This window comes from Lytechinus pictus, chromosome 3, assembly GCF_037042905.1.
Source record: "Lytechinus pictus isolate F3 Inbred chromosome 3, Lp3.0, whole genome shotgun sequence".
NCBI lineage: Eukaryota > Metazoa > Echinodermata > Echinoidea > Temnopleuroida > Toxopneustidae > Lytechinus > Lytechinus pictus.
In genome coordinates, this window is record NC_087247.1 from 30,409,953 (window position 1) to 30,435,953 (window position 26,001).

General features: G+C 35.5%; 1 protein-coding gene across 3 annotated transcripts; it reads right to left on the reverse strand.

Annotated features, from left to right (window-relative positions):
• Positions 1-511: 511 nt before the first annotated feature.
• Positions 512-24,170, reverse strand: LOC129257471 (transmembrane protein 161B-like). Of its 3 annotated transcripts, none has more exons than XM_064096795.1 (11): positions 24,068-24,170; positions 14,925-14,976; positions 13,841-13,944; positions 13,001-13,090; positions 11,448-11,720; positions 10,988-11,139; positions 10,330-10,534; positions 9,487-9,612; positions 8,269-8,443; positions 6,588-6,684; positions 512-3,798 (listed from the first exon to the last, which is right to left on the reverse strand). In XM_064096795.1, the coding sequence occupies exons 2-11, from the start codon at positions 14,925-14,927 to the stop codon at positions 3,485-3,487; spliced, it is 1,539 nt and encodes a 512-aa protein (XP_063952865.1). In that variant the 5' UTR covers positions 14,928-14,976; positions 24,068-24,170; the 3' UTR covers positions 512-3,484. The 3 variants fall into 3 exon arrangements, with proteins under 3 accessions (XP_063952865.1, XP_063952866.1, XP_063952867.1); XM_064096796.1 differs by having other exon boundaries at positions 24,063-24,092; XM_064096797.1 differs by lacking the exon at positions 6,588-6,684 and having other exon boundaries at positions 24,068-24,161.
• Between the last annotated feature and the right edge of the window lie 1,831 nt (positions 24,171-26,001).

Below are 26,001 nucleotides of genomic sequence, written 5' to 3' on the forward strand. Positions count from 1 at the left end.
CGTGAAACACACACCAGACAATACAAGGGGGAGACTGGACACTCTTTAGGTGATTTTTTTATATGCTCAATTTCGTTCATGGGAAGGGCACCCAATAGCGTTGGGTGGGTAAACTTTCGCATATCAGCAGACGGTTGCGCATCAATCATATGGGGGAAGTGATTTATTACATCAATCATTCCTCATTCATAACGTTCCTTTACTTTTCTATCCTTCAATATCAATGAAGTATTATGAATATAATAATGACCCAAGTCCTTGAAAGACCTTTCCTTATAAATCAAGAAAACAAAAATGATTTTTGCGAGAACTTCATTTTTTCTGGCCACTTTCGACTAGAATTCTAGAATATGAATTACACACAAGGTGGACTTATGTTGTACGTATATCACAATTTCCTACAAACTCAATTTAGCCAAGAGAATGACTTGGGTCATTTTCATAGTCATATACTCAATTTCTATGCAAAACTGACAAATTATTCACATTAATTCATGACACAGCACTCGAATGATGGTTTCACACAAGATTTATTGGAAACAGATAACAAACCAACCAATTAAGTACATCTCTCATTTCAGAAAAAAAATATCAAGATGCACTTATAAAATTGGTTTATTCAAATATCATAATACTATATGGAAATTAGAGACTTGATGTGAAGTGTGATAGCTTTCCTTCTTTATCAGAACGACAATTTTCACAAAAGAACTTTGCATAGCTGGAATATTCCTTATCCATATACCACAGTACAATCTAGCCAAGAGCTAAATATCCAAGTCCTCAAAAAAGCACATAGAGACGCATATATTTGCCCCAGTGGAAGCAATAATTTCATTCAAAGTCAAACTATTCCTTGAAGTAAAACAGATTTCTGTGGTTCTTAATCACCTGTATTTTATTTTGAACTTTAGGCATTAGACCAGAATTAATTTCTATGGAAAATCACAAAATGTATCACATTTAAAAATTATATATCCACTAGATTTCCATTATAAAACAAGCACCACGCATCTTCCATTGATTTTGTCGAAATCAACCTTTGATTGTACAGATATTGTGTAATATGATGTCATCATATTACTTTTTTGGAGCTAGATATCAATATTGCACACAGATAACAAGTCTACATTACTATAATTCACGGCAAAACATAAACATACATGAATACATGTAGAAAACATTTTGCTGTGCACTTCAATACCACATGAAGCTAAAACCTAACAAGTGGAATGCCTCTGGCCGTCTCACCTGCATCACGCGATTCAATATAGCAGCAGTGCTGATTTTGAAAACTACTATAACTCGCACAAGATGTTCAGTGATACTTGGTTACTCGTATTTCCACGTTTTATGAATTAGACCAATACACTTATAGAGATATGATGGCAATTCAACAAATACCCCCAACGTGGCCAAAGTTCTTTGACCTTACATGACCTTTGACCTTGATCATGTGACCTGAAACTCGCACAAGATGTTCAGTGATACTTGATTACTCTTATGTCCAAGTTTTATGAACTAGACCAACACACTTTCAAATTTATGGCTGTAATTCAACAAATACCCCAATTTGGCCAAAGTTCATTGACCCTAAATGACCTTTGACCTTGATCATGTGACCTGAAACTTGCACAGGATGTTCAGTAATACTTGATTACTATTATGTCCAAGTTTCATGAATCAGATCCATAAACTTTCAAAGTTATGATGGTAATTCAACAGATACCCCCAATTCGGCCAAAGTTCATTGACCCTAAATGACCTTTGACCTTGGTCATGTGTCGTGAAACTCATGCAGGATGTTCAGTGATACTTGATTAACCTTATGTATAAGTTTCATGAACTAGGTCCATATATTTTCTAATTTATGATGACATTTCAAAAACTTAACCTTAGGTTAAGATTTTGATGTTGATTCCCCAAACATGGTCTAAGTTCATTGACCCTAAATGACCTTTGACCTTGGTCATGTGACATGAAACTCAGGCAGGATGTTCAGTAATACTTGATTAACCTTATGGCCAAGTTTCATGAACTAGGTCCATATACTTTCTAAGTTATGCTGTCATTTCAAAAACTTAACCTCAGGTTAAGATTTGGTGTTGACGCCGCCGCCGCCGTCGCCGTCGGAAAAGCGGCGCCTATAGTCTCACTCTGCTATGCAGGTGAGACAAAAATGTTGAATTGCCGAAACAGAAATGAATTAGGGTTTGATGGTCAAGATTTCAAATATATATTTTTTCAAACAAATTTTTTGTATTATGATAAATAGTGCTCTGTGGCATAATATGAAAGCACTAATATCTAGATTTTCACTTTATTTTTCTTGCCACAAGGACTCCCACATATCATGTAGCCATGTGCACGGATTATACACATAAAATGCAGACCGCAATGACATTCACCAACGCTAAAGATTTTGATTTGAACAAAAAAATGATTTCACGGAAAAGAATTAGGATTGATCAGAAACATCTTTGGAAGATGTAATCCAGTTTAATATAAGGTCGGATCCAAATGTATCTAAATAAAACAAGGAAATAAGTAAATCACACCAATAAGAAACCAAGACCAGCTTGACATGATACAAATTTCATTACCACTAACCCTACAAAGACTGTTGGGTGCCTATTCAACCGATGCTAAAGATTTTGATTTTGAACAAAGAATCCATGATTTCAAACAAAGAAATTAGGATTGATCAGAATTGATCTTTGGAAGATGTAATCCAGTTTAATATAAGGTCTGATCCAAATTTATCCAATTAAAACAAGGAAATAAGTGAATCACACCAAAAAGAAACCAAGATCAGCTTGACATGATACAAAGTTCATTACCTCTAACCCTACAAAGACTGTTGGGTGCCTATTCAACCTATCTAGACTTGTCATATCCCCATGATTGATCGCTAAAGCTTTCTGGTTATGATTACCAAATAGAGGAATTTGTCTGGTCAGCGTTCATATTCACAATATAAATTTGACCTTCAAAAAGATTTGAAGACCAAATATATTTCAAAACAAGCCTCAAAACAAATTGTTTGAAAATTGGCCTGTAGTTCAATAAGATCTTGGTGACATCTACATCAACAATCCAAAGGAAAGCACGAAGAGTATCAACCTACATGAAGAGCATTTTCATGAAGAGTTTTTTTTTCACCAACTAATTTGCTTTCAGCCAATCATATACAATGACTTTCCATAGGTTATAACATCTGTTGTTGAAAATCTCTGACAAAACTTTTCATGATACACTCCCCTAGTTCCATGGCCTGACACAATGAATCAACCCAACAGAAGGGGCATAAAGAATAAATAAGTGGACCTGATTCAAAGGGCCAGTTTCACAAAACTTATAACAAATTTGACATAGCAGTTTACAGCTTCCAAAATCATTCAATTTGATTGGCTGATATTTAACTTGTTATTGTGCATTTGTTATTATAACAAGTCTTCACAAAACAAGACCAAGATTATGTTGACTAGGTATTGGTAGAGACATACGTGTGAAAGGCAAGACCAAAGGAACTGGTGATGAACCAGGTTACACAAACCCACCAAATCAAGAAGGAAAATATGCCTTTGAAGAAGATTGGAGAGAAGACTTGTTTAAGAACCGAAAGAGCAAACGCGAACTGGGCTTTGGCTTCACGCACAGGGTTCACAAATGCTGCGACGTCGTCTGTAAGCGTCGATGATGACGATGTCGATGGGGTGGGTGGCGAGGGGTTGGGCATTGAACTTGCATTTGTAGTGTTTGATTGGAAGTGATCGAAGACTCCATAAGAGTAACCAGCTGAAATGTGGAAAATAAATTATTTTATTGGAATGAGCCATAATACCGAAGAAAATGTGTTGCACTGGGCCGTGTTTCATAAAGACTTACGATTATGGTAAGTTTGCCATTATGGTGTAAGTAGCATAGAAACCTTGATTATGATTGGCTGTTGAGTTTACTTACCATGGTCATAGCCATAATGGCAAAGTTAGATAATAGAAAGTCATTCATACAATGGGCAACTGGATGTCTTGTTTTGCATGACATACAAATATGAAATTCATATGCCACTTCCACCCCTTCCCCTACCCCGTTTCACATACAAGCACACATACTCTCTCTCTCTTTTGCCTCCCCCTCCCCCCTTACATTCGCTGTACATATTTGCAAAAAAAAAGAGTTCTACGATCCTAAGTTGGGACCCGATATTTTGCATCAGCTGAAAAAGTCACTTTCAAGCAATCAAATCGCTTTTATGAAGTGGACTATTACCAACAATGCTATTATTAGAAATAAGAGTGCTTGTACGAGGAAGAGAAATATAAGCGCCAGAACTTAAAATTATAACAAAAGTGTTTGCAGAAGTTTCTATAGTAAAAGCTATTTTTCTACATTTTAGTACATTCAACAATCTAAAGATATTACTGAAATGTGACAGTTTTTATGTTGTTAGTGGTGTTTAATTATGTTCATTCATGGAAACATTATAATGATATGAAATAAAGAATGTTACCATTAAAACATTTCTTTAGGCTATGAAAACTAAATGTTGGCAAGAGTCACAGAGCTTATTAAAGGTCAAGTCCACCCCAGAAAATTTTTGATTTGAATAAATAGAGAAAAATCAAACTAGCATTCACTGAAAATTTCATCACATTGGATGTAAAATAAGAAAGTTATGGCATTTTGAAGTTTCCCTTATTTTCACAAAACAGAGATGTGCACAACTCAGTGACATACAAATGAGTCAATCGATGATGTCCATCACTCACTATTTCTTTTGTTTTTTATTGTTTGAATTATACAATATTCATTTTTTTACATATTTGACAATAAGGACCAGCTTGACTGAACCATATAGTATTAAACAATGCTCATTCCACATGTTCAGGGAGGAATTAATCGATGTTTAACTTGACAATGAGAAGAAAATTCGAATATTTCATATTTCATATAATAAGATACAAAAGAAATAGTGAGTGGATGACGTCATCAGTCTCCTCATTTGCATACCGACCTGGATGTGCATATAACTGTAATGTGAAATTAAGCGAAACTTTAAAATGTCATAATTTTACAACCGATTTTGATGAAATTTTCAGTGTTCTGCTTGTTGGATTTTCTCTTTTTATGCAAATCAACTTTTTGTTGGGGTGGACTTGTCCTTTAAACACAAATCATTCACCCCTGACTATCCACAATTTAAGATTGGTTTCTATCTGCAGCAATGCTAAGCACATATAGTTTAGTTAAAGGTCGCAAAAAATATGAGATGGAATTCTCTCGATGTTGAAACCTTATAAAAGATTGTTACACAGGTTGATATTTATCACTTAACTTCTAATCAAGTACTCTAATCATCTAAGAAAAGTAAATGTTGTGCTATGTACCAGAAGTAATGGAATATGAGCACGTACGTATGAGAACAAAATATTGAAAATATATCATTTTTGGGGGGTTAGATTTCACTCTTACCTACAAATTTGAAAAGGCTGGTCCTAGGCAGGAAATTTATTAACAGATAGTAACATTTCTTCTCTTTAGATAGCATAATAAAAACAAATTTTGACGTGTGTCACAGATCTGATGAAACACAAACCTTGCACCACAGGCTTACAGCAATTTTAGAAATTAAGCATTTATTTTTCCATCCTCTACTTTTACTCAATTTTGATAGTTATAACCCTTTGAGTATTCATCATAAATTTTGGAGATTGATGATAAATAAATTCATCACCTAATTCATCGCCTCTTACTTCAGTTCATAAACCTGAATGACATGATTTTTCTTTGACTATATGCCTTTGAATAATTCCATGTGGACACCATTCATCAGTTTAGCATAGGTTGTGAACAAATCATTTGTTGACCTTAACCCTAACTAATCGGGGGGCGGGCGCTATTGACCCCTCGCCCCCTGACATTTTCGCGATAAGTCCAACGTGCAAATTTTTTGTGTGTACAAAATCAATGAAAGATTCAAGATATGCCCTGATAATGTGTCAATACCTTTATCACAAATCAATAAAAATGAAGTATCTAAACCTGGGTAGACGACGCAAGATGATGGCCACACCTGACATTAAGAATGATGTTTGTTTTTTATTTGCCCCCTATAAGCGGAACAAGCTGCTACAGTGGGTGAACCCACTAACTGCGTAGATTGAAAATATGTGCACTAAGCACATCAATGTATTAAAAATTTGTAATATTACGATTTTCTCACATTCTGCAGCTCCATGTATGTATGTAATGTGCTACGGCTCTCTCTCTCTCTGACAGACAGCATACTTGTGGTGTTTTATTTTGTTTTTTACAAATCTCCAATTGTACTTGCATATTTTATAATAGAAAGTCAAAAGGGGCCTAAGCTTTCGATCCTAGCAGAATCTTCGTCGGAGGCAAAATGACAAACATATAAAGTGAAAAAACCATAATATAGACCACAGACATATTTTATAATATTCAGTAACATTAGCTACAAATAACATTCACAAAGAATGATTTGATTCTCCTCCCGTCAAGTACTATGCAATCCAAATAAAACTTTAAATTGTGAGGAGAAAGGGAAATTGTAAGATGCTTACCTGATGTTTTTAAAAGGCAACTGAAGCAGAAGAGAAGAATAACTGGTGCAATATACTGAAGTGCTACAACACATAGATAATAGAAGACCCGAATTACCTATAAAAAAATAAAAGAATATTTTTTTCAGAGATAGGAATAAAAAGGAAGCTGACAGGAAAAATACTACTCAATTTAAATTGCATTGCAACACCATCTAATAGTAAATTCAGGAAATGGTGTCTGTTTTCAGTGAGCAAAAAGTAAATAAATAAATAAATAAATACATGTAAATGAAAAAATAAAAATAAATTAATAAATAATTCAATAAATAAATAAAGCTCACAAAGTCACAAGATTAAAATAATTCGTGGATGAATAAATTAATAAATATTTGACTACATATCAATATCATCAACATTTCAATATAAATTTTCCATGAAACTTGATTTTAATATCAAGACATAACACAAAGCACAATTTTAAGGACAAAATCATATTTATATCAAAGTCTTTCCTAATATTCCTACTGTTCTTGTTGGGTCTCCCGAGAGCTATGACTGGCTATGACTGGCGTCACATATACATTTTTCGCAAAGAGAAAAAAAGATGTATCGTAAAATCATACTTGTCATCTCTGCATATCTATATATTAAAAAAAAGAGGGTCTTGGGTTCAAATCCCAGCCATTACATAATTTCCTTCGGCATGAATCTGATCCACAATGTGCTGCACTAAACCAAGGTGAGGTGAATGGGTACTTGGCACAAATTCCTTAGCATGCTTTTGTTCTGAAAGGCCACCATGCTTTAGCCAGGGTATCAATATTCAAGTCCTTTGGAAGCACACAGAGATGTTATATCTTAACCCTAAAAAGACTGGGGGGGGCTGATTCAGCCCCCCCCTCGACATTTTTCGCGATAAATCTGTAACGCGAAAGGCTGGCGCCGCGCCGTTCCATGACTTTTTTCTTTCAAGTCTTGCGCAACTTTTGAGACCAAATTTGCGACACCCGGGTACGTGGTTCTGAAATTACGCAACATTTTGTAAGTGCATGTCGACCCAAAATTGCTCAAAAACGTGAATTTGTGTACAAATCCAATGCAAATTGTGTTTTTAGCCAAAATTCATAAATGTATCATTATTTTCAATTTTACTAATCAAACTCAATTAATTTCATCTTGTTTATGGTCAAAATAAAGTAGCGGACGATTTCCATTGAAAAAACAATAAAAAACAAAAAGTCGAAAAACAAAGAAATACATAAGAAATTTTAAAAACAATAAAATACATAAGAAAAGAATTGTGATATTGAATTTTTTTTAAAGTACATTTGATCAGAATCCTTCAAAGAGTCTGTGAATTAAAAATTAGCAGTTTAGAGGCCTTATTTAGTTAATTAGAGCAAATCTTTGATTTTACGCATAAATTAGCATAATTAATGAATTATGAGATTTTTCGGAAAATTTGATCCTACAGTCTTGGAGATTATGCCATGGGTAATGCATGTGCCAATTTTTATCGCGATCGCGTGGTCGACGGCCGAGATCATAGGGGGGGGGGCTGAATCAGCCCCCCCCCCCCCAGTCTTCTTAGGCATCAAAATAGCCCAGTCTATTTAGGGTTAATGTGACATATGCTATACAAGAACTGCTGATTATTATTATTGATGTTGTTGTTATGATAATCATTTTGTTTTCTCACCTTTTTCTGGAGATCAAGACTACTGATCCTTCCTGCCTCTTTCTTCATCTGTTCTATCCTCTCGTGAGCCATATTGAGATATGCTTGTAGATGCTGCGTCATCAAAGCGAGCCGAAGCACGGCAAACACCGGGATGAAACTCACCCGCACAATGTCAAACGTTTCATCACTCATTCTGAGGAACAGAGGACGCATTCAAAAGTATGAATTGTAAAACACTCATCATTGAAGGTGACGACTACCTTAATACTTTAATTAAGGCTGCGTGATTATGATGATGAGATAGAGATATCAAATATATTTGGTCTATGATACAGACCAATTCGGTTTGGGTGCTATTTTCTATGGTAATGTCTAACAAGATTCAAGATTTATTACAACATGATCGCAGCTTGTAACAGCTGGATTGGTAAATCAGAGGAAAATACACACATGAAAAAACAAAAAAACAAGCAACATTACAAAAGAATCAAGCAATTACAGAAACAATTACATATATGAATTAGAAATTTTGGTATCATCATGATAGTGTTATTGTTGTAACAAGGGGGAAGGGGGAGGCTTCAAGTAACCTAACAAATGATATTCATGCATGGTTTTGATTGGCTGAGAAGCACAGTCCTAAGATAACTGTCAAAAAAAATATTTCATGAAATGCTCCCCTAGCCCATTACATAGCCCACTGAAAGTGATATTATTCTTCTTTGGAAGACCCCCACCCCATCCGGAAGTAAAATTCATATATATTGAAAACAATTTGGGTTTTAGTGTGTTTCAAACCAGAAATCTCCCCAGTTAAAATGTTATAAAATACTGGCACTGTCTTCATTACTACTATAAAACTCACTAGGGACCCAGGTAAAGGGTCATAAAAATGTCATACCTATAACCATTATCTTACTCCCATCTTTCCATTCCTTTAGTCTTAGCTATAAAAAAAAAAGGTGGTATATGAACCTGGCTGTGCCCATTACTTGACATGTTTGACCTTTAATTAATTTCCTTTTTTTAGCAATTTGGGGTTTTAATGTGTTTCTATCATGGACTTACAAAATGTTGCATGACTTTGGAACTGTTCATGCGTGTACACTGGTGTCGCAAATTCGGTCTAAAAATTTGTGTGCAGAAATGTTGTGGTATGAGCTTTTCACATTACTGATTTATAATGCAAAATGTCGAGAGGCAGGACTGACAGGGATTTCTTGTTGTTTTACTTACAGTGCATCACCAGAAACATTGACTTTCTTGCCAAGCGTAGGACTCTGTACATAATCTCTTGCTATTGGCTTCACCCAAAGAAGGGAAATAAGTAGAGGGAACAGGAAACTGGTATGCAGGAGAATTCTGAAATTCAGAGGAAAAATAATGATAATTAACAATCTGCATTTAAATAGCACTTAATGCATTGAAATGAAGTTTCTTAAAATACTGATCATGACATCTGCATTCCTCTATAAAAAGAACCTCATGACCTATAAATCTAACATGATCACTGTCATTCCAGTATGTATACATGAGTCATGTTTGAAGATGTACCCTCAAATGGTTCTCTACTTATTGCAAGAACAAGTAATTCTCAAATATATATAATGACCTATTTGACTTCCGACCTTATACTTTGTGCCCCCCCCAAACTAATCAGATCAATGTCACTTCTATATGCTTACTAGGACCAAGTTCAAAGTTGATTTTTTTTTTAGTTATCACAAGAATGAAAACGGGATGATCTGAGGCGTAAACATAAAATAACTACAGCGGGCCCATTGCATAAAATTACATATCTTTTACCATCCAAAGGAAACTTCCATAGAATCCTTGGTTTTGATTGGCTTTTGAGCACTGTTGCCATGGTTTTTACCATTGGCTGGCATTGTTTTATTGTATAGATATATGAGAGGCATGGTTGTTTCAAAGAGCTTCTGGGGACCACAACCTGTTTTATAAAAGAAACAATGCACTCTGAGCAAGCACTACATGCTTGTCACACATTGTAAATACCCTTAAGTGCCTTGCACTGATATTGACACACTGATACCTTTGCATTATTGGTATAGTACTCACTGCATGTAAGGAAGATGGGCGTTGTACTTCAGAGCATCAATGTGCATCTTGGCAAGTCTTAGACCAGGGAACGTCATGAATGCTCCAAGCAAGGCTGCTACAAAGGCCAGGAGGAACTCAAAGGTGGTACGAGACATTGGACCCTGGGATTCAAGCTCACTGTAGGCTAGATGCTCGTTAGCTCCTTCAAGAAAATCATCATAGGCTTGGAAAGAAAAAGATCAAAGATATTGGTCTAGTTCAGGGTCTAGTTCAAGATTTTACTGGTGGAAACTGATCGCCCTTCACCGTGCACGAGTGTTGAGTAAAGGAGAGCTCTTAGGCATTCATGTCATACATGAAACAAAGGTATATATACACACATTACAAAATACAAAGAATAAATTTAAAACTCTAATAGGCTTTCCACGAACAATGGAAATATATGATAAAGTTTAGAGTCTTTAGACTCTAAATATATCATCCATGTATCCTGATACAATGGTTCAAGTGACCACCAATGAAATATGTATATATGAAAAACATCCTGAGTGCCTCGAATGATATTAACCATCATCAATACCATATTCCAAGTACTTTACATCAATAACAATTATACATGACTGATGACAAAATGTGTTTTTGAAGTAAAAAACTGAATGCCTCCACTGATACTTACCATCATCAACACCAAATTCCAAGTACTTTTCATCAATAACAATGACTGCCATGGCAACCACCAGGAATAAGAACCCAAAGGTAACACACAGCGCCATCTCGCCAGCATCGTCGGACTTGAAGTAGAGTGAAGTTAGCGAGAATAAAACATGTCTGGATATGGTATCTGTTAAGGATATTTCTTTGAAATTATCTCATACAATTTAGTACTGGACTAAGGTTGATTTCATGGTTGAAAGGTTCAAAACCAGCAAGCTCCAATAAAGCCCAACAGTGAGCAGGGCTTTTTTCTTTGTGACTGGAAATCTAGATTATATCTGATGCACAAAATCTTAAAACATGCTTGAAGATTTACCTAATATAATGCAACCAAACTGCCGTTACAATTTCTCTAATACACCAGTGAACCTACCACAATAAAAGCACTTTATATTTTGTGTCGGAGTTGAATTAAAGGATACAATGTGAAGAAAACACCCATCACCATCCAAATGAGACTAAGATTCAGATCGCCTTTGGTGTCCACCAGAGCATAGTATGCTTCCGTCACTGTATACACTATGGTTGCCATGACGATGAAATCTAAAAGCCATTTGAACTCTCCGTAGAATCTAATGGTGAGAAGGTGGGGCGGCTGGAGAGTCTCTGTGCCAAGGTCGATGTCAATGCTCTTGGGCACTGTGAAAGTCTGGTCCCCGACTGCAGCACCGTTCCTCTTATGTAAGTTTTCAGGTCTGTTGATATCAAATAACATTCTTTACAAATTTTTCAGCATTACTCCTATTTGTTTAAGATCGGTATGCTCGATCTGTAATGAAAATCATAAGTCAATAAAAATTGGAACCAGTGGGATTCGAACCTGCCATCTACTGCTTTCCGGGCAGCGACTTTACCACCAGGCTATTCTGGTTCACGGCTAAGCCACGATGAACTGGAATTCAAATACCTTCGATCCTCTTCTTTCTGACTCATAATAGTATCGAAGGTTTTTGAATTCCAGTTCATCCTGGCTTACCCGTGAACCAGAATAGCCTGGTGGTAAAGTCGCTGCCCGGAAAGCAGTAGATGGCAGGTTCGAATCCCACTGGTTCCAATTTTCATTACAGATCGAGCATATTGATCTTTATAAACAAATAGGAGTAATGCCAAAAAATTTGTAAACAAATTATAATTTCCTCCTATTAAAGCCTCTTCATTTACTAAATAACATTCTGTTAGAATTTATCATTTGAGGAGAATTCATCAAATGATCAAACACTCTATACAAATTTTTATCATTTGATGTTTTGTTTCTTGCAAGGCTGGGATATGATCACCAAATTTTCAATAATGAAGTTAGAAAATGCATTCAAATTGAAAAAAAAGTGACAAAACAACCTCAACCTCAGAAATGTCGAAGCAGTTCTCAAAAAAGAACATACAGGTAACTCTGCCCAAGTCGACCTTTCATAAGTCAAATATCCACCAAGGTTGAAGCATTTTTTTTACCAGATTATTCTAAGCAAGTGTTATGTACCTCTTCTAAGTCGAATTTTGCCCAAGACTAACAGATTTCTCTGGTCCAAAGAGATTTGACTTAGGCAGAGTTGCCTGTAGAACCTTTTTGCGAGCCTCAATACATACCAATCTACATAGGCAGGGCATTGTGTTATGAGCCATGATTTCACTCCCATATATAGTTTGCATTCAATTCCTATCTTTTAAATGAACAGTTGAAATAAAAATTCAGGCTGATATTAATTAATCAGAACCCTTTTTAAGAGTGTGTCTCTGTTTTCAAAATATTTTATGATACAAGCATGATCATGGTTCTGTAATATAAATCAATCTTAATTTTTACTGTCAGTCTGTGGTGAACAGTGACTTTCAATCTCTTGCAAATTATTGACTGTATCTCGTTGTATTAGAGGGACACTGATACACGTGAGGAAGGGAATCTACAAGTGCAAATTTATTCATTTTTTATACTTTGGAAATCACACGTTTATCACAAGATCAAGTTTTCATGAGGTACCTGTTTCTCTTGTGCCTTCCTCTGCTCTGTACAATGCCAGCGGCTTTCTTTAGGTCATCGTCCGATGGGTAATTGAAGTACTTCAGGTTGCTGTAAAGAAACATTACATGAATCGACTCTGTTAAAGTAGGAATGCTATATTCTGCAGTACTAGTCAAATAAGTAATGACAGAAAATGAGTGCATTTATTATCTTCATGATGAACCGCCACATTATCAATTTTTCAACTAGGTCAACTTGTAAAGTGGATTATTTCATGATGATCTTTCATTACATTACTTTTCCCCATTGAAATCACTGAAAGTGTATATAATTTAAAACAGTCTTAAAAACATTCCACAATCATTAAAATTTGCGCATTTACAACAAATAAAGATGATAATGATGATGCTGCTGCTGATGGTAGTAGTGGGTGGTGGTTGTGGTAATGATCATGACGATGATGATGATGAAAATGATGAGATGATGATGATGATCATAATGATGATGAAAATGATGATGATTATGGTGATGATGATGATGATGCTGCTGCTGATGATGGTGGTGGTGATGTTGATGTTGTTGATGATGATGATTAAGATGTTGACAATGATGCTGCTGCTGCTCACGTTGGTAGTGGGGGCGATGATGGTGATGATAGCTATGATGATGATGGCGATGATGATGATGAAAATGATGATGATGATAAAAATGATGATGATGATGGTGATGCTGCTGCTGCTGATGGTGGTGGTGATGTTGATGATGATAATGATAATGATGAGGATGATGATGACGATGATTGATGGTGGTCATGGTGCTGACAGGGGTGGTAATGATGATGATAATCATAATACTGACCCTCTGGCAAGAAGCCACTGAGCAAAGGAATGATATGGAACAATGACCTTCTGCATGATGCTAGACATTACAAGGGTAAACACCAGTTGAGGTCCCAACAGAGGCTGTAAAAAAACCAAAAAAAACAATTACAATGAAAACACACAAGAATAAAGCATTGATCAATGTAGCAATAAAGGTTAAAATCCTTTTAAAAATAATGAGGATATATTGAAAAAAAAATCAGCTATAACAAAATCAGATCAAAATTGTAGTATCCATTCAAGAGATAAGATTTGTTTGAAAATAGGTTACAACACTATGCAACTCTTACTTGTTGTTATTTGTTGTCAACTGTGATGTCAATATTCCCAATTGGGAATGAACATGTATACAATTTCAGAACTATCCACAATAAGTAGGTTCCTGAGCATTGCAACTGCTATGGCCTCTAAAAAATGCAAAACTTCTCCATTGCAATCATGGTATCATTTTACAACTTAAGTTAAGCCCCCACACCCATTCCACCCAGGATTCGGGATGAACTCAACAACTAATGACCTGTGGGTTGCATAATGACTTAATTTGATAATAAATATAATTTCTTCTAAAGACAAAAATACTTAAAGATTGTTCAAATATTATTGATGGATAATCATTCCAATGAAAACATCCTTATTTCTTCTGAAAACATGGACCATGATATCTAATAAACACTATATAGAAATATTGATTTCACTATACTTAACAGCAGTCACCATCTTTCTTTGAATATATATCAATTAAACTAAGGGATTTAAAATCTGGTAATTATTCTGAAAGAAACATCAAAAACTGGCAAGACAATGATCATTTTGATATGGCAAAAACAAGAAACAGAATTTTGAATGTTTGGGAGATCAAACAAAGAAAAGGAAAATTGAAATTCACGTAAATCTCAAACTGGCAATTGCAGGACAAATGGTAGGGAAGCCTCTTCCATTTTTTTTGTGTCCTTAAATATCATCCTCCATATTTCAATTGTCATTTCAACTACAGTCTATATAATACAAAAACAATTAATGGAGTGTTTTACAAGAAGTCGTTGCAATAAAATAATTCTTACCATGATTTAGGTGTATTTATCAAATCACAGCAATGAAGAAGTTGGTGGAAATCTGCAACAACAACAAAAATGAAGAATATCAATCATTTTCAATACCGTATTCATTTCAAAATGTGATATCTTACCAACGGTAAAGTTGGCTTTATTTCACCCATGGAGTAACTTTCTTTAGAATAAGGTTGGCAGAGGGAAAAAAGGACGATGGGATGGGGGATTCCCTTTTTTAAAAGCTCCAACAAGCACTACACACAAGTAAAATTTTGTGATTCCTGTGCATGCACATCAGACCCCCGTTTAGCCATTTTATGCACTGATTCTGAAGATATCAAACGCCGAGCTAAGATGCATCATTTTAGTTCAGAGTAAAGCAGCTTGAGTCATAATCATATTCTACCGACCGGGAAAAGGAATATCCATGGAATCAAAGTGGGTGCATGGTTTCCATATTTTAAATAATTTGGGATGTTTTGAGGTACACTTGTGGTACCTCTGCATCGCAACCCGGGGCTTTTTTTGGTGACGGGCGTTCCATTTTCAATTTTTATATTATTTTTTAATATAAAAAGCACATAAAAAAGAGCAAAATCGCTTACCTCGGCCGGGAAAGTGGCTTCGCATGTCTCTTCCACGGAAATGAAAGGAAGGTCGTTGGTGGCGCTAATACAATTCACAACCTTAATTCAGTTCATTGGTATTTTATAACTAGAAAACGTCTAGATTCTAGATTCATTGTATGCGAAATTCCCATGATTGTGTGATAAAATATAGACCCCAATAAATGCAATAACCTACAAACATTTTAACATACTTTTAGATTATTTTTGTTGACGATAATACTTTTTTGAAAACATTCAAAGCGATGACAAATTAGATAAAAAATAGACAATTCTACGTGCCTTGTCCTTGAACGAAGCCAGCAGTGCTACCGTTCGTTTGTCAACGAACATTCCACCAAAGTCTTTACTATAAAAAGATTGAACGCTTTGTGTAAAATAGTTTTTGTGCCTACTATGCAGTATTTTTTATATGAAGATAATTCGGCCATATTAGCTAATATGCCCAGCCGCCATTAATACCGCTCATCTAAGTAAAAAATCCGGGACGGGCGCAAAACGCACACATATGAACACACGCGTACGTACCTTTATATGCCCAACAACTGTTATATATTGCTTTATTCCGTATTTTCATGAAATTTGTCACTCTATACTAGCACCTTAATATGCCCAAAAGAATTTTGAATAAAATTTGCTTTTCCTACTTTTCTCTTTCGCTCTATCCCCCCTCAGACATTTCAATCCCCCTGTCCGCTGCTTATATACCCCCAAAAGAAAACCCCTTTTCTCGCTCTCCGGGCCAACACGAATTATTAGAATCTTGGCTTGTTCATCACTCTATACTAGCACCTTAATATGCCCAACAACTTTTCAATATTGCTTTATTCCGTATTTTCTGGAAATTTGTCACTCTATACTAGCACCTTAATATGCCCAAAAGAATTTTGAATAAAATATGCCTTTCCTACTTTTCTCTTTTCGCTCTATCCCCCCTCAGACATTTCAATCCCCCTGTCCGCTGCTTATATACCCCCAAAAGAAAACCCCTTTTCTCGCCCTCCGGGCCAACACGAATTATTAGAATCTTGGCTTGTTCATCACTCTATACTAGCACCTTAATATGCCCAACAACTTTTCAATATTGCTTTATTCCGTATTTTCATGAAGCTTGTCACTCTATACTAGCACCTTTATATGCCCAACAACTTTTATATATTGCTTTATTCCGTATTTTCATGAAATTTGTCACTCTATACTAGCACCTTAATATGCCCAAAAGAATTTTGAATAAAATTTGCTTTTCCTACTTTTCTCTTTCGCTCTATCCCCCCTCAGACATTTCAATCCCCCTGTCCGCTGCTTATATACCCCCAAAAGAAAACCCCTTTTCTCGCCCTCCGGGCCAACACGAATTATTAAAATCTTGGCTTGTTCATCACTCTATACTAGCACCTTAATATGCCCAACAACTTTTCAATATTGCTTTATTCCGTATTTTCATGAAGCTTGTCACTCTATACTAGCACCTTAATATGCCCAAAAGAATTTTGAATAAAATTTGCTTTTCCTACTTTTCTCTTTTCGCTCTATCCCCCCTCAGACATTTCAATCCCCCTGTCCGCTGCTTATATACCCCCAAAAGAAAACCCTTTTTCTCGCCCTCCGGGCCAACACGAATTATTAGAATCTTGGCTTGTTCATCGCTCTATACTAGCACCTTAATATGCCCAACAACTTTTCAATATTGCTTTATTCCGTATTTTCATGAAGCTTGTCACTCTATACTAGCACCTTTATATGCCCAACAACTTTTATATATTGCTTTATTCCGTATTTTCATGAAATTTGTCACTCTATACTAGCACCTTAATATGCCCAAAAGAATTTTGAATAAAATTAGCTTTTCCTACTTTTCTCTTTCGCTCTATCCCCCCTCAGACATTTCAATCCCCCTGTCCGCTGCTTATATACCCCCAAAAGAAAACCCCTTTTCTCGCCCTCCGGGCCAACATGAATTATTAAAATCTTGGCTTGTTCATCACTCTATACTAGCACCTTAATATGCCCAACAACTTTTCAATATTGCTTTATTCCGTATTTTCATGAAGCTTGTCACTCTATACTAGCACCTTAATATGCCCAAAATAATTTTGAATAAAATTTGCTTTTCCTACTTTTCTCTTTTCGCTCTATCCCCCCTCAGACATTTCAATCCCCCTGTCCGCTGCTTATATACCCCCAAAAGAAAACCCCTTTTCTCGCCCTCCGGGCCAACACGCATTATTAGAATCTTGGCTTGTTCATCACTCTATACTAGCACCTTAATATGCCCAACAACTGTTCAATATTGCTTTATTCCGTATTTTCATGAAGCTTGTCACTCTATACTAGCACCTTTATATGCCCAACAACTTTTATATATTGCTTTATTCCGTATTTTCATGAAATTTGTCACTCTATACTAGCACCTTAATATGCCCAAAAGAATTTTGAATAAAATTTGCTTTTCCTACTTTTCTCTTTCGCTCTATCCCCCCTCAGACATTTCAATCCCCCTGTCCGCTGCTTATATACCCCCAAAAGAAAACCCCTTTTCTCGCCCTCCGGGCCAACACGAATTATTAGAATCTTGGCTTGTTCATCGCTCTATACTAGCACCTTAATATGCCCAACAACTTTTCAATATTGCTTTATTCCGTATTTTCATGAAGCTTGTCACTCTATACTAGCACCTTTATATGCCCAACAACTTTTATATATTGCTTTATTCCGTATTTTCATGAAATTTGTCACTCTATACTAGCACCTTAATATGCCCAAAAGAATTTTGAATAAAATTAGCTTTTCCTACTTTTCTCTTTCGCTCTATCCCCCCTCAGACATTTCAATCCCCCTGTCCGCTGCTTATATACCCCCAAAAGAAAACCCCTTTTCTCGCCCTCCGGGCCAACATGAATTATTAAAATCTTGGCTTGTTCATCACTCTATACTAGCACCTTAATATGCCCAACAACTTTTCAATATTGCTTTATTCCGTATTTTCTGGAAATTTGTCACTCTATACTAGCACCTTAATATGCCCAAAATAATTTTGAATAAAATTTGCTTTTCCTACTTTTCTCTTTTCGCTCTATCCCCCCTCAGACATTTCAATCCCCCTGTCCGCTGCTTATATACCCCCAAAAGAAAACCCCTTTTCTCGCCCTCCGGGCCAACACGCATTATTAGAATCTTGGCTTGTTCATCACTCTATACTAGCACCTTAATATGCCCAACAACTGTTCAATATTGCTTTATTCCGTATTTTCATGAAGCTTGTCACTCTATACTAGCACCTTTATATGCCCAACAACTTTTATATATTGCTTTATTCCGTATTTTCATGAAATTTGTCACTCTATACTAGCACCTTAATATGCCCAAAAGAATTTTGAATAAAATTTGCTTTTCCTACTTTTCTCTTTCGCTCTATCCCCCCTCAGACATTTCAATCCCCCTGTCCGCTGCTTATATACCCCCAAAAGAAAACCCCTTTTCTCGCCCTCCGGGCCAACACGAATTATTAGAATCTTGGCTTGTTCATCACTCTATACTAGCACCTTAATATGCCCAACAACTTTTCAATATTGCTTTATTCCGTATTTTCATGAAGCTTGTCACTCTATACTAGCACCTTTATATGCCCAACAACTTTTATATATTGCTTTATTCCGTATTTTCATGAAATTTGTCACTCTATACTAGCACCTTAATATGCCCAAAAGAATTTTTATTAAAATATGCTTTCCTACTTTTCTATTTTCGCTCTATCCCCCCCTCTATCATGAACAGATGAAAAAAAGAAAAAAAAAACCCACAGAGACACGTAATAAAGCAATATACACCATAAAGAATGAAGACTATAAACAAACATAACAAATTTATTCATTTATTTAAATATCTTTATACAGGATAACAAGCTCAGATTCACTGTTTTTAAACATGGTCCTGTTAAAATGAAATAACAATATATACAAAAAGATAAAAGTGTAACTTAGGTTCTATACAAATAGTAAATGCATTCGATATCAATAACATTAAAATCAGAATCATCACTAGTAAAACAATTGTATAAAAATAACATATTCAATTTTTGAGGAATCAATGAAATGAAAACATTTCTCTCTTGCTTTATTCCATATTTCAAGAAATTTGGGCCTGTATACTAGCAACTTAATATGCCCACCAACTTTTCTATATTGCTTTATTCCGTATATTTATGAAGTTTGTCACTCTATACTAGCACTTTAATATACCCACAGAATATTAAATTGTGTTCAAAATTTTCTATATCGCTTTATTCCGTATTTTGATAAGTTTGTCACTTTATACCAGCACCTTAATATGCCAACATTTCTGTATTGCTTTATTCTGTATATTTTTTATGCAGTCACTCTATACTGCATCAAATTGATACGGACTAAAGCAATAGAGAATTAAGAATCTTGGCTCGATCATCACTTAGTACTTTATGCCCACAACCTTTTCTTTATTACTTTATTCCGTATTTTGGTGAAGCTTAATTGTCACTCTTTATTAGCACCTAAATTTTGTTGAAGATTTTATACTAACACCCGAATATGCCTCCCATTTTTGTTGCCTTATATACTTTTCCTTCGCTCTACTCCCCGCCCAGCCAGACATTTCGGCATTTCAAACCCAGAACACCACTTTTCCCGCCCTCCGGTCAATAGTAATTATTAGAATCTCGGTTGATTCGTCCCTATGCTCACCAAGTTTTCTATATAAGCTTTATCCCGTATTTAGTGAAGTTTGTCACTATACTAGCACCTTAATCAATTTGCCCATCAAAAAATTCAAATTGCGTTTTAACATATGTTTTTCATTTATTCCGTATATTTGCAGCTAATCACCTTTGAAATATACATCTGTACCATTAAAAGTTCGTCTTGCTCTTTCTTGAGGAAAATAAAAATAAGCTAACATTGACAAAATCCATTTATGATAGGGTGACGATGGAAGAGTAGAAAAGATACGCAAAAATGTTGGACATAATAAAATGCCCTATATAGAGTTTAAAAATTACGGAATAAAGCAATATTGCGAAGGAGGAAAATTGAGAAACAACATAAAAATACAGCATAAAGTGAAAGTTCATGAATAAATAAAATCATGAACAGATGAAAAAAAGAAAAAAAAAAGACCCAGAGACACGTAATAAAGCAATATACACCATAAAGAATGAAGACTATAAACAAACATAACAAATTTATTTATTTATTTAAATATATTTATACAGGATAACAAGCTCAGATTCACTGTTTTTAAACATGGTCCTGTTAAAATGAAATAACAATATATACAAAAAGATAAAAGTGTAACTTAGGTTCTATACAAATAGTGAATGAATTCGATATCAATAACATTAAAATCAGAATCATCACTAGTAAAACAATTGTATAAAAATAACATATTCAATTTTTGAGGAATCAATTAAATGAGAACATTTCTCTCTTGCTTTATTCCATATTTCAAGAAATTTGGGCCTGTATTCTAGCAACTTAATATGCCTACCAACTTTTCTATATTGCTTTATTCCGTATATTTATGAAGTTTATCACTCTATAATAGCACATTAATATACCCACAGAAAATTAAATTGTGTTCAAAATTTTCTATATCGCTTTATTCCGTATTTTGATAAGTTTGTCACTTTATACCAGCACCTTAATATGCCAACATTTCTGTATTGCTTTATTCTGTATATTTTTTATGCAGTCACTCTATACTGCATCAAATTGATACGGACTAAAGCAATAGAGAATTAAGAATCTTGGCTCGATCATCACTTAGTACTTTATGCCCACAAACTTTTCTTTATTACTTTATTCCGTATTTTGGTGAAGCTTAATTGTCACTCTTTATTAGCACCTAAATAATTATGCCCCCCCAAAAAAAAAAAAATATATATATATATTATTGCGTTTCAACTTTACTATAACGGTTTTTACGTATTTTGTTGAAGATTTTATACTAACACCCGAATATGCCTCCCATTTTTGTTGCCTTATATACTTTTCCTTCGCTCTACCCCCCGCCCAGCCAGACATTTCAAACCCAGAACACCACTTTTCTCGCCCTCCGGTCAATAGTAATTATTAGAATCTCGGTTGATTCGTCCCTATGCTCACCAAGTTTTCCGTTTTCTCTATAAGCTTTATCCCGTATTTAGTGAAGTTTGTCACTATACTAACACCTTAATCAATTTGCCCATCAAAAAAATCAAATTGCGTTTTAACATATGTTTTTCCTTTATTCCGTATTTGTCATGTTTGTAGCTAATCACCTTTGGAATCTACATCTGTACCATTAAAAGTCCGTCTTGCTCTTTCTTGAGGAAAATAAAAATAAGCTAACATTGACAAAATCCATTTATGATAGGGTGACGATGGAAGAGTAGAAAAGATACGCAAAAATGTTGGACATAATAAAATGCCCTATATAGAGTTTAACAATTACGGAATAAAGCAATAACGCGAAGGAGGAAAATTGAGAAACAACATAAAAATACAGCATAAAGTGAAAGTTCATGAATATATAAAATCATGCATAAAAGTTTATGCATTATGTGCGAGATGCGGCAAGACACATCTTGATGTCAGTGGGGCACGATTGACATGGAGGGCGCAACTTTTCGCAGAGGATTAGAGTGAGGATTGTTTGAGAGGATTAGAGTGAAGAAAGAAAGGTTTGAGAGAGATGATTGATGAGCTTGCCGGGCGAACAAAAAAATGAGGAAATTTGTTGACTTGGAATATTTTGGCGGAAGGAGTGAAGGAGGTTAAAATTCAATATAACGGGGCATTTATATATAACCAAGAAGGATAACGCAAAAGTGAGTATATGAAATTATTTACAATTTCTTGTGCATACTTTTTTTTTCAATTTTGCCGTGCCTACCAAAATGCCACATTTATTTGAAAATATCCGAGAAGATCGTATATTGGCGGACCGATAGCGACATGAGGTTTGCTGTAGAGGGGATAACTTGGGAGTTTAGAATGAAAAAAGGAAGCTATATATATGTTAAAATAAAGTTTTAGGCCTACACGCCGACTACGAACATCAAGTGCAAACTAGTTGCGTGAGTTTTTTGTTCCATGTTTAGGCCCCCTGTTGCCTAAACAGAGAAATGTTCCGGGTGTTATTTCAGGTGACTCAATATACTCAATAGTAAACGCACATCGTGTTAAAATACATAGCGATAATATAAACGAAGTGAAAAAAATAACAAAATCCTGTTTGGAATTATTGGTACCATTTTTGCGCCCCTGGATCCTTAAATATATATATTTTCTAATGAATTAAATCACTGATCGTTGATTCCCTGGCCTGCTATAACTGCCGCCGGGGAAACCTCCGTACGACTTGAGCGCTAAACCAGTTTCGGCTGTCAGCTCATCTCATGTGGCATGCTGACTACGATGCTGGACTGCAGATCAAAAGGTTCGAGTTCGATCCCCATCAAGGACAGAAAAAATAAGGTTAGTAAAACAGTGTTATGTAATATAATATGAAATGAAATGCACAGTATGATGAATAAATTGGATGGAATGAATGAATGAGGAATAAATCCACCCACCATGTATCATACAGAAAACACAAAAAGAAAACGAAAATACGATGCACATAGTATTTTATTGAAAACCCGCCGATTTCATATATTTTAGTGCCCCTTCACCCCCCCCCCCCCCAAATCCCTAATCCCCGCCCCTCTCTCGCACAGCTGAAATACCCATTAACACGCCACTTCACTGAACGCCGATATCCCGCTGACTGAGCTTTGTTATTGTGCGGTCATGTGTGACACCGGTCGCACATGCTCTTACGCACGTCTAGCGATAAGAATTTTCACTGGGCTGAGCAGTTTTAATGGCGCTTGGGCACAATAGCGAATTTGGCCGATAATTCGCGCGCCCTTTTTAGCTAATTGGATGACAACTTTTGGAAATTAAAAGACGGATCCATATTTTATCAACGAGAAGAGAAATCAGTGCTTAAATGACGCTATTTGAGGGATATGCATGATATTAGGGGGAATTGACTTCACATCGTTTGGGAAGTTTCGTAGAACTAGTAGAAGGACTCGATTTTATAAACCTATTTTTAAATTCGCGGGAGTGCCATGCAATGCAAAAATTGTAATTTTGCATGCGCAGTGCCCACTTCAATTTTCCTGTACACGGCGGCACGTAATGCACCCATTGTTCTCTTTAACTACTCCCTGTGTGGTGTAGGTTGGCATAGGTTGGCTTATTTTCTCTTGTTCCTGACCCGACCTCATCTATCTGGAGCTCCGCCCCTGAATACAGCCGCTCGAACCGCCTGGCCCACCCGCCTGCACTTGCTCGGATTCCCGCTCAGACACACAACTTACTCACAGTCACACTAATTCACAATGAACTTCGACATTTTCGAGGGCCGGATCGAGAATCGAGCTCTATTTTTCAACATTGAAGCTCAGTATGAAACCTTGATTAGGTAATCAGGACATTTTAATATTAAAGAAATTAAGCTATACCTTACCTATCCGTGTAAGTTAGATTATATCGGTGACTGAAAATCAAATTCTAAGTTTGACCGGAAATTCCCGTGGTAAAAATTAAAGCGAGCTGCTAGTGCTCCCTCTGTGGTCAGTTGCAGAACAGTATAACAGTTTTCCATAGAGATATATTACTAGTTTAATATATCTCTATGCATTTTTCACAACTAAAAATTATTATATTCATTCATCTCAAGTAAAAGAAACTGAATCTCAAATTTCCCCAAGTCAGCAGCATTTTATGGAATCTTAAAGTTTGTTTGTTTTAATTTGGGACATATACAGCAAGCCTGAAGTAGCGCTCGAGGCACTCGAAATTAAAGAATTTAACACCCCCCTATCTTGATTAATATACCATGGTAAGTGCCAGCGGAAAATGGCCAATAAAATTCGAACTAATATGAATATGACTTACACAAATAGTAGAATGGAGACCTTCAGAGTTTTTATTTTAAATGGAATTCATAAGGAAACGTGATATCATGAATATTAGTTGTCAACGGAAATGCTTCAGTGTTTCATTGTCTGGTATAGCCTATTTGTATGAAAGAAATATTTTGTTGAAAATATGAATTATTTCCCCGGATTATTTCATTTCGTTGTATTATTACTTTTATGATTTTTATTGGGCATTAAAAAAAAAACAATTTACAAAAGCAATAGACGTGGGAACATAGAAGATGAAATAAAGAGAGGACGTGTACAATACAAATCTAGGCAGTCTGGGAAACAAAATTGAATGTATTTAAAATAGGCCTGAATGAAATCAATCAGACGCACATCTGAATTGTCATGTAGGCTATTGAACATAAAGAAAGAAATATGTAGGCTTAAAATATGATTAAAATATTCACAAGAATACTTATTAACAAACTGATTTCAGCATTATAATGCTGATGGTTTCTGCTATCATCAATTTAATTATTGATACAATAAGTTTAGTGCTTAATTATCTTTTCAACTATGATCTAAAAAGGAAGTGTAAACACGTTTTATGTTTATGCTTTCTGCCACATTGGCGCCCTCTAATGTGCCCTTTTTTGCTGTCCCTCCCCTCTCCCCCTTATAATTATAGTCCCCACACCCCCTTCGTTGCAAGGACTTTCCGCCGGTCAAAATAATAGAAAGTTAAATCTTTAATTCAAACAAAATTCTGGTATGTAAGCATGTATTCAGTTGCAAAGGGCTCGAGAAACTGGTTAGCAAACTGAAAGTTTGTTCACCCCAATAGAAAAGCAGTCAATTACGACGGTGCCAAACACGCTCACGCTATGGAGGGGGACGGGATCACTGACTTGACTTTTAAAGAGAAACTGAGGGCAATCAAAATAACTAAAATTACTTGAATTTGATTCCAATTGATCAAATTGACTGATATTTTGCTGAATTCTGCTGGGGAATAAAGAGAAATACAAAAAGAACCGAATTCCCCCTGAAGCTATATCGTGTAGCTTTTACGTACGTTACATCCGATTTTTTGTAAAAAAAAAAAAAAAAAAAAAAACTAGGCAATACGCCTGTATGCCCATATTAAATTGTTGCAAATTTTACTGAATGGAATATAAAATTTTCGAATTCAATACCTTTGTAATGAACTCAGCACTAAATAATATAAACTCATTCCATTATGGACCTAAGTGTTGTCATAGCTCCTCCTTTTGCTGAGTGTGTGTGCAAGCAATGCAATAATAATAATACTCAACATTTATAACGCGCTTTTCCCACATGGCCCAAAGCGCTCACAATTTCATTTAACTTATTTATACAAACAAAAATCAGAATGACATATTAAATGAAGGCAGTTGCCTAGAACAAAAGGGTTTTAAGGGATTTCTTGAAGGACTCAATTGTTGGGGATTGTCTTATTGTGAGAGGGAGTTTGTTCCATTCCATTGAGGATGCAACGGTGAATGTTCTA